We start from the raw sequence: 10,733 nt of genomic DNA, 5'->3' as shown, positions 1-10,733 counted from the left end.
GCACAGCTGGTATCTCACAAAAACCACACCACCATTTTGTCAATTTATTCCACTTATTGTAAATTCTAGCCATCTAATGAACAATGCTCAACTGCTTATTCCATGACTTTGACCAAATCCATGGTCCGCTGACTTGATTCATCCAAAATTCACAATAAAATCCGAAAAGTCAGTACTGCTCACATAGATAATAATGAATTTTTGGGAAATCAGAAACAAACTACATAAAGGGGGAGGGAGTGGTTATCATTCTTCCCCCACCACTAATCACTAAAATTTTGCCACCTCATTTTACTCCATTCTTCCCCTATTTTTCCCGAATCACTGGCGACACTTTCCCCCATCTCCACCTCATCATTTCTTTTTCATCTATTTTTAATACTATATCATTTCTTTTTTATTTATTTTTTAATACTACATTATATGAACTAAAACAATTTTATACATAAATACAATCAAGAAAAAAAGTCAAAACATACGTATTTGATTACAGAGGGACTGAAATGAAACTAAAAATAAACTACAAGGACTAAAACGCAAGTAAAACATTTTTATATATAAACCACAAGGACTGAAATGCAATTAACAAAAAATAAAAACTTAAACTAAAAAGATGTAACTTCTTCTTCTTCTTCATAGTTCAAACTCATATATATACAAAGCTTTCATGAGATTGTTTTTTATTAAAAAATTAAAACATGGGTCCCCATCTCTTTCTTCTCCACCAATCACCACTCTCCTCTCTCTTTCCTCCTTTCTCTCTTCTCTTCCCCCCTTCGGGGTTCTTCCCCCAAATTCTTCTTCTCTCTCCTGCGGTAAAACACCGGCGGCGGTGTGCCCGCCCGGCCCCGCGACCCCGATTGCCTTTCCCCGCTTCCACTCTCTCCCCTCTAACAGCATCATCTGACAAGAATTGTAAAGTTTATGCTTCTGGCACCCTGTTTAACATTTTTCACAGTTCATATCTACTCAGCATACTATTGGCAAACAATGAGCTAGTTAGATAAGACAATGACAAGTAGACATGCCAAAAATTGAACAGATTTGGCATATTCACTAACGGGTCCAAATAGGTCCAGTTAAAAACCAGTCACGTCTAATTGCTTTGACGAGCAAACACTTCTTGTCGACTTTTTTTCAACCTTTTCTTTTAGATGAACGCACTAAATATGATTTCAAAACATGATTATTACATAAAAATTAAAAAAAAAAAAAAAAAAAAAAAGATTAAATGCATTATACTGGCCTTGGGGCAACTTCAGCCCGTTTAACGTTAGAAATTGACCAATTACATTTTTATCTAAACAATTTGATCTGGTAAAGTATAATCCATTCATAAGCAAATGGGTCAAGGTTCCTGCAAGTTATGCAGAAGCAAGCGATATAGCACAAAAGACGCACACTTGAAAAGAGGATCCACCAGAAGCCGTCTTCAAAGAAACCCTGCAGTTACATCCACCAGTTCGACTACTTGTTCCTCCACAATCAACAAACGATGTCATATTCATACACACAATAACTTTCCTTGTATCCAGCTCATTGTTACATCAGATTTAGCTACCTCAGATACATAAATATATCTACTACAATTTTCTCGTTTCTGTCAGTTTTCATCATCTAAGTGGTGAAAAACATTCACCAGAATCAACTTCCTTTCAACATTTCCACAATATTTCCTTCCCAAACTAAAGTCTTTAGTGTACCTCATCAGTGAACTTTTGTAACCGTTTTGAAACCAACGGGTAATACTTTTGAGACCCTTTTGAAAAGCCAAAATTTGTTTGCTTGGCAGACATGAATTTCGATCCTGTTTCACTAGTGAAGATATCAAGACCACAGTCTTTGCAAAAGGATTCAACATCAGATTCTTCCATGAGCAAATATCTAGATATGTCTTCAATTGGATATGGATTTAACTTATAACCGCCATCATTCAAACATGACAACCCTAGTGCACGAACCTCACAAATATACGGTTCAATAACATAATACTGCAAACGAGATGCTTCAGCATCTATTGTTTCCAGAAACTGTTTGTAGTTACCAAAACGAAAATGCCTTAAAAGCCTCCGGGAAAACATCATTTCCTTTGATTTCACAATAGAGAAAGGAAGACTTCTGAACCATAAAGATAATGACTCACCTGATGGTTGACGATCAGAGCCAAGATGAAGAAGCACATAAAACGAATAGAATTCGGGATTTGACTTGCAGTTTTGGTCATACAAGTGATATAAAGACGCTAATGTCTTTGTAAGTTGTTCCATATTGAGGTAATGCATAGGAGATGCATTCGGATTTGAATCTGAACTCTCGTGACTTCTCCTAAGCTTGTAATGAGAGACAATATGAAATTTCACAATTCTTTCATATATTGCAACAGCTTGATTCCCGCTAACTATATTCTGCATACTGAGGTCTTGCCTTATGGATCTTGTTCTATCGAAAATGAAGTCATGAACAGCTTCAAAAGAGTGTTCACTAGACTCGAAAACTGTTAAAAGGTGATTCAAGGTGTCTTCCAATACCGCAAGGGGGCGAATGTCCATACTCCGTACATCCTTTGTGGAGATGGTTCTGCAAAACTTTTTCACGGCAAGGGTAGATGACGATTTGGACGGGTTTCCATCTAATCTCTCAAAGATAGCTAAATCTCTTAACCGTTCACGTTGTACCCTTTCGTCAACAGGACACATAAAAGGACAAGTTCCAATCAAAGTTGGGATGCTTTCAGCATCGTTATCATCCAGTTTGTCGCTAACATTCACTGTCGGTTTTCTAGTAGTAGTATAATTATTTGAGGTGTTTGATGGCCCGGTGTAGTTTGACCGGGCATTATACAAAGATGAATAGCTTCCTCTCCCTCTCCCTCTACCTCTCCCCCTTCTTCCATTTGAAGATCGCCACGTCTCCATAAGATAAAATCCCTAAACTAAGACAGAGCCAAAAACATAGAATCAGTAATTGTAAATAGACTTATCATCAAAGATGCAGGCATGCAGCATATACCCATATATTATTACAGGATACTTTGCTTACAACGGCGAGATGCTTTACCTGCTATTTTATAACTTAAGGATAGAGTTAAGTATATCAAATTGTATCGCCACTTATATAAATGTCCTGTCACTAGAAATATCACCGGATTCATACAACAACAATATCTGAGAGTTAGAATTTGGACTATAATTAGGGCGGTGTTTGTCTTAGCTTATTTTCAAGTTTATTTGTATACTCGAGTTTGGCTTATCTTTGATAAACCCTGTTATTGTGAATTATTTTTTCAATTCTGAGCTTATTTTGAAATTACAAGTCCCTATTAAGTTCAACAATAAGCCACAAAAACAGGCTTATCAAAGATACGCCAAATGCAAATAAGCGAATATAAGCTAGCCCGAAAACCCCCTAAAGCACTTAATACTATTAATTACTAGCATGGTCCTCGCCCAATGCAACCGACTACCTGAATAGTTTTTAGGGGTTGGCAATTCTTTCACTATCTCCCTACAATTATTTCTATTTGTCTTGAAAATATTCTCAAAATAAATGATCAAACTTCTAATTTTCTACTCTTAATTTACAAATTCAAGCAAATGCTTTAAAGGGTTTTATGTACAATTTAATTTCACAGTCCTAATTAATAAGCAACAAATGGGCCAATTAAGGAAAGAAAAAAGTATATCTATATCTATAAGAGTATATATATAAGAAACTTACATGTAGCGATTCAGCTTCAAAATAAAGTTCAGATCTTGTCTATCCGCAACTGGGTATTCACTATTCAATTCAATTATTCCGAAGGCATATTTTCATTCCACCTGTGTTATGACTTTATTATTATTTAATTTAATACTCGTAATGTATAAGGGGATGAGTATGTTCATATTAATTTTTACGGCATATCAGTTAAATTGGTCAATCATTTTCCTTTATAAAATTTACATGGGCCAACCATTTACTCATAAAAAAAATTAATATATAAGGGATTACGTAACTAAACTTAGATGTTATATAGCCTTATATTCAATTTTTCATACAATTATAATTATATCTATATATATGGTAAAATGGATGTGGTGTTATTTTATACTTAAATTTGAGTAAAAAACTCTCACATACTACTTTTTAAGTATTTTTATTATAAATGATTAGGCCCGATAATTTTTAGAATAAAAATAAGAATATAAGGGGTTTTATTTATCTAAGTTGTGTATATATATGGTAATCGGAGATGGACCGATAATCATAGGTTAGTGGGCTCACTATAACTGTATAAAAGCTCCAAAATATTTGGGGGTCTGAAGGTAAAGTGGTGGGCTTAGTTTTAAATTACATGAATTATATTTTAAATTTTTTTGTCTAATGCACTAACGTTTTTAATGGATATATAGGATGGTTGCCATGAGAATTTTTTGACGGATAAATTACATACAAGATCAATTTAAACTAAGGACCAGACTGAATAGACAGTATCCAAGTTGAGTAATGAATGGAAACACACAAAAGTCAGCCTAAAATGTGTAACAATTAGGCTGAAGTAGAAGACAAGCACATGCTATGTAATGACTAGGTAATTAAGTTGAGTAGAATTAGGAAAAGGTGAGCTCGAGCTGAGACAGACCAAGCAGACAAAAGAGAAAATTGGAAGCGTGGAACCAAAGCAAATTTATCTTATAAACAATTTAAAATTTGAAAGCCCTAATTATACGCATCCATGATATAAACGAATTCCGAAAAAGTCCATGTTTAGGACGAGTACAAATAGAACAAGTTCTCTCCAATGAGAATTTGGACATTCTCGAATAGGATGTTTGCAAACAGCTTTAGTAGATTATTTGTTATTTAGGTAGATAAGAAAATTGCTTCCTGGAACACCATTTTCATCGGAAGTAGTTGGTTAAAATCGATCAACTCATCTACCAATAAACTAAAACAGGATTGTAGTTTTTTTTAATTGACACATGGCGTTGTATTAAAGCGACACGTATCTTTTTAGTAAACTTTATTTAGTATAATAATTTTTTATTTTAATCTCAGTTAGCTAGGATATCTATAACTTAACAAACTTATTATTTTATTAATAAAATAATATATACTGAACGATATATAAGACGTATAACTAAAATTGGGGTGAAACTAAGATTGAATCCAATTCTAATATCGAGAGGTCCAAGCCACCAAAAGGAAGAAGTCCATCTACTATTATTATCTCTAAATATATATAAAAGACAAATTTTAATTTATAAATGAAAAAATATGAACCCTTAAATAAAATTCAACTTTTAATTAGAGCCATTAAATCAAATAATGAAGTCATATACCTTATTTAACTTTTTCAAACTTAATTTTATTTTAATAAGTTTTAATTATTATTATTTTCTTATTTAAGTTTGTAGACATTATTAATTAATGTTTTTAATGATATAATTATAGAAACTGATATTTTTATATTTCACATCATTCTTTATCTTTAAAATTATTTTTTATGGTTTTTACCATAAAATTTTATTTTTTAATGTAATACGTTTTGATTTATTTATATTTTTGTATAAGATTTTTATCATATAACGAATAAAATTTTGTTATAAGGATTTTTTATAAAAATTTTATCATATAACGCTTTTATTATATCAATATTTTGAAAATTGAACCGGATATCAAACCGGCCTTTTTAATAAATAACTAAAAAACAAATATGGAACGATTATTTATCAAAAAAAATAGTTATATGAAAATTGAAATGATGTTATGCAAAATGTTAACTTAGATTAACACAACATGCGATATATAGATTGATAATTAAGTTGCTTAATAATTTTAGTGTATAACTAAATTATTCGAGCAAAATGTTAAAGGACAAGTACAATGACAATGCAGACATATCCGGATGAAGGAAAGACATCCAAAGAAACAAAAAACTTACTTAGCGAGACCTTTAATAGATGATCTATTCATTTTACAACTATATGGTCAGAATTAACCGGAATCTAAACGACTACTAATGTAAGTTCTTGCTATTTAGTGGTTTAATTCTTACTTGGTTAAATATTTGTCAAATTATGATATTATAAAAATTTAACATGTCATTAATTATATATGTTCTCCGCGTATTACGCGAGTAATAATCTAGTTAATAAACTAAAACAGGATTGAGATATCCTTGAAATGACATGTGGCATAATTCTTGATTGACACGTGTCTTTTTAATTTATTTATTTTATTAAATTAGTTTTTTTTAATTGTATACAGGTTCAATTTTATTATTAGACTTAGAATTAAGCTATAACTTTTTACTCTTAGATACAAAACACATTACAACTTTATTTGAATGATCATTTTCATATTAATAAAACTGTTTCTTTTTATCTTCATTTTTTCAACTTCTATTACTTATATTACTTATAATAACATATTAACATGAAGGCTTCAAAAATTTAAGTTTACGATCCGAAATCACAAGGCTATTTGCCGTTATCCACTTTGCTTACAAGTTTTGATTTTGATGTGATTGTAAAAACTTAAAGTAAATCTAAAACTCAACTAAACATATATTATATTTATATCATTACTGCTTATTATAATTTAGCTTCGATCATCATTTATTTTAACTACAATTTATATCATACTCACAAATCATGTATGTGGCATATTTAAATTTCTTTATAATAATCTATATAGCTACCGTACATCATACGGGCATTATACTAGTATAATATAAAAAAAAAACAAAATCTCTAAATCCCCACCCCAACAGTTTGCGCAAGTAAGCAAAAGTCGAATGATATATTTTAGGAAAATGATTTATCCTCCTAAAAAACTAGCATAAAAATCTTCCTAATAGCTATAATTTAGCTTCGATCATCATTTATTTTAACTATAATTTATATCATACTCACAAATCATGTATGTGGCATATTTAAATTTCTTTATAATAATCTATATAGCTACCGTACATCATACGGGCATTATACTAGTATAATATAAAAAAAAAAACAAAATCTCTAAATCCCCACCCCAACAGTTTGCGCAAGTAAGCAAAAGTCGAATGATATATTTTAGGAAAATGATTTATCCTCCTAAAAAACTAGCATAAAAATCTTCCTAATAGCTTTAGATGTTGACATGTGGATACCACTAATTTTCTTTCCTAATCTCATCTTTGATTTTCCAGATGTCACACTCCTATTAATTAAGAGGATTTTTAGGCTAACAACTTAAGAGGATTAATCATTACCGTATATTTTAATATAGCTTTCTCCCTTTCACATAAGAATTTGTATGACTTTTCACCGCTAGCTATTGGATTTTATATATTTCTAAATTTATTTTTAAAATTCTAATTGTTTTGAGTGGATTTAAGGTTGTTTGGTGGGTTTGTAAAATTGAGCTTTATTTAATTAAAAATAAATTTCATAAAAAAAATTAGTTTTAATTGGGTTGAATCGATATAATCGAAGAAATTACTCTTTTAACAATACGTAATCATATATCATTCTAAATCATCTTCTTGTATATCATGGATGCATATATTTAAATCTTCTAGATATTTACTCTATTTAGAAAGAGATAATTTTGCTTTGGTTCTACACTTCCATTTTTTATTTTTTTTTTCTGGTCGTGTCTTAGTTTGAGCTGATTTTTTTCCAACCTCCTCAGTAACTTCAAAATTTAAATTTTATCATGGATTTTTAAATTTTTTAATGGGATTTTAAATTTTTTTTATGGGTTTAAAGTTTATCCCTTCTTAAATCTTTTTTTTTTTAATTTTTTTTTTTACCTTCTATTAGTTTTTTTCTAGTACAACTTTGCGGCCCTGCTCCCTGCTCTCTAGATGGAAAAGAAGATCTATATATCTATATCTATATATATCTAAAAGTTCTATCAAGCAAGTGAAAAAATTGACGTATTATTAACGATTTATCGATTGGTACTTAATAGATGTAATTAGGTTCCTTTAGAATATTTAATGTGCAAATATAAATGATCTATATATATCTAAAAGTTGGATCAAGTGGTGGAACATTTTGCCAATTTTTAGTTTTCATTGATGGGTACTTAATGGAGTTATTAAGGGACTTAATAGGGTTAATTATTTTGGTGTTGTTTATCTGTGGTTTATTTGTTTGTATCTAAAAATTCTATCAAGCAAGTGGAAAAATTGACGTATTATTGACGATTTATCGATTGGTACTTAATAGATGTAATTAGATTCCTTTAGAATATTTAATGTGCAAATATAAATGATCTATATCTATATCTATATATATATATCTAAAAGTTGGATCTAAGGGTGGAAGAATTTGACGATTTTTAGCGTTGCATTTATGGGGATTATTAATTTATTAGGGTACTAAATAGGGGTTAATTATTATCATCTTATTTTTTCATTATCTATTCTTATAAATATAATATAAAAGTTAAATAATGAATCAATACTAAAATCACAATTATAATATTAATACTTTTTTATGTTTTCTTTGGATTATATGAATATTTATGATGGGCATTTAGGGGATAATGACGTGCAATGCATGAGGGTTTATTTATACTTATAGTAGTTCTTAGGTGTTCCTTTATCAATAAATAAGTTTTTTCTTTCTTTCATCTTCAATAATGGCCAGGAACGGTTTTGGTAGCTGAATGAACACATAATTAAATCACCATTTACATTAGACGACAAATTAAGCAATTCTATACGGGCAATTTGGCAGCTCAAGAGACCTCATTATGGGTGTGATTAATGACCATTGCACTGAAGGAGCGTTAAGTTCAACAGACTATAAAAACAAAAGAATTTTGGATACTAAAGGATGTATGGGTTTCAAAATTAACCTAAGTTTTTCCATTCAGAATTTGATTGGATTGATTTCTTTTCCATTCAGACTAAAGGATGTCTCGCGTAATTTTTAAATTGTAGATATGACCAGTGTAGTTTCGAACAAACCTCATGTATGAATTTTGTAATTTACCCTTTTTCTAATGACAACATGCATAAATAATTTATACTTTCTATTCCACTCTTGCATTTTACGGTAAAATATATATGCATGTTAATAAATGATGATAACCCAAAAGGTTGTCGTTAACAAAATTCATTTTTTAAAAGGGTAGTGATATTTTTTAACAGTAAAATGAGTCACTAACAAACCACTAGCCCACGCGATCATCTTTTCCCGGGATAAAACTCATCATAGTTGGAAAAAAAACCCCGTCAAATCACATGTCCATCACCCCTACATCGATGATTTGTGTAATTAACTCTTTGATAATATAAACATGTATTATTGATATGATGGGTGACAATGACCAATTCATGGTTAGTTGTTTCACATCTTACAAATCTTGACGGCTTTAAGAGTTCCCTGTTCAAATAAAAAACCGGTTTTAAAACATTGCATTATTGTGGAAACTTAGACTTTATGTTATTCTTTAAAAGCATAGTTTATTGCAATATCTAAAACACAAAACAATTCTAAGTTAGTAAGTTGAGGAGCATGAGATCACGAGCATGCTAGTGTCTATGCGTAATATCTTAATCAAATACATCATAAGGCTGAGTCGGCCTTGTTTGTTAGAGATTTAGAGAAAAAAAAACCCTTAAAATTAGTCCCTACCAAAAATTTTAAGTTGGGCTTGCAGATAGATATCACATTTCATTGTATAACTTTCACAAACTATAAGCGAAATTTGTAATATATTTAATGTCATGAGCTACAACTTGAATTTTTTATAGCAAATATATGTACATGGTACTCCTCATATTCGCGTGATGCGCGCCATGAAATATCACAACTCCAAATAGTTTTTTTTTTTTTTTTAAAAAAAAGTTTTTAGTTATCTTACTTATAAACCACTAGAGTATTATCAACAATAATTACATACATCGACAAAAAAAAATTTTTGTCACTACGTGTAACCACTAAAATTTTTATCAACAAAAAATTCATAAATCGATCGTCCGTCAACAAAAGATTTGTCAGTATATGTACCGAAGTTATTCAATACCCAATAGTAAATCCGGTGGATGTCCATTTTACAAAATGCACTTTTGATAGATATGGATTACCTAAAAGAAAATGGATACCTACGAAAATCACCAAATTTTTTGATCAAATGGTTTACGTACTCACGTTAATATATTATTATTCATGTATTTGGTTTCATATTTCCATGCCTTTATATTGTAGCCACTTCAGAGCCCTCTTCCCGTACGTGTCTTTTTCTTTTGCTTTTATATACACATCACACAACTTCAATCCCTAGAGGCGTAGATTGTAAGGAGCCGTTAAAGGATCCAACCACGGAATTCGAGCCCAAGACTTATGGATAAAACGAGTAAAAGCTCCTCACAATCCACATACATTGCGAGTTGATCTGTGCCTTTTCATTGGCAAACACATCATATAATTAGCTTAATGATAAATAATTTGAATTAGTAGACATGGATTTTGTATCTTTATGACAATTATCATAACGTTTTCGTCATGGAGAGTGATAAATCTATAACAATTATTAACCCTCTACAACAAATATACAAGTTTTACTGCACAATGTACAACTATATAAAGCAGACATTGTTATAGATGGATAAAACTTGTTGTAGGTTTATCACTTCCCCTTTAAAATATAGTAGCACATTTTAGAATTATGCAATGGGCCTCAAAAACTTAATTTGTCAATTCTATAGATATAGACATAGAAAATGACATTAATCATCACCTCCAAGGCTCCAT

General features: G+C 30.5%; 1 protein-coding gene across 2 annotated transcripts; it reads right to left on the bottom strand.

The window, feature by feature from the left end:
- Positions 1-627: 627 nt before the first annotated feature.
- LOC122608050 (SAC3 family protein C) lies at positions 628-3,796 on the bottom strand. 2 transcript variants are annotated; one of them, XR_006325150.1, is made up of 3 exons: positions 3,718-3,796; positions 1,402-2,932; positions 628-938 (listed from the first exon to the last, which is right to left on the bottom strand). XR_006325150.1 is itself a non-coding variant. In XM_043781132.1 (2 exons), exon 2 carries the CDS (start codon positions 2,913-2,915, stop codon positions 1,695-1,697), a length of 1,221 nt encoding a protein of 406 aa, XP_043637067.1. In that variant the 5' UTR covers positions 2,916-2,932; positions 3,718-3,796; the 3' UTR covers positions 1,230-1,694. The 2 variants fall into 2 exon arrangements, 1 of the variants encoding a protein (XP_043637067.1); XM_043781132.1 differs by lacking the exon at positions 628-938 and having other exon boundaries at positions 1,230-2,932.
- Between the last annotated feature and the right edge of the window lie 6,937 nt (positions 3,797-10,733).

The sequence above is a fragment of the Erigeron canadensis genome, chromosome 7 (genome assembly GCF_010389155.1).
Source record: "Erigeron canadensis isolate Cc75 chromosome 7, C_canadensis_v1, whole genome shotgun sequence".
NCBI lineage: Eukaryota > Viridiplantae > Streptophyta > Magnoliopsida > Asterales > Asteraceae > Erigeron > Erigeron canadensis.
Note: the sequence above shows the minus strand (reverse complement) of the source record. Positions and strands in the feature narration are given on the sequence as shown.

Bases quoted from the DNA above. Each gene is read 5' to 3' on its own strand.
- LOC122608050 (XM_043781132.1), bottom strand. From the start codon at position 2,915: ATGGAGACGTGGCGATCTTCAAATGGAAGAAGGGGGAGAGGTAGAGGG.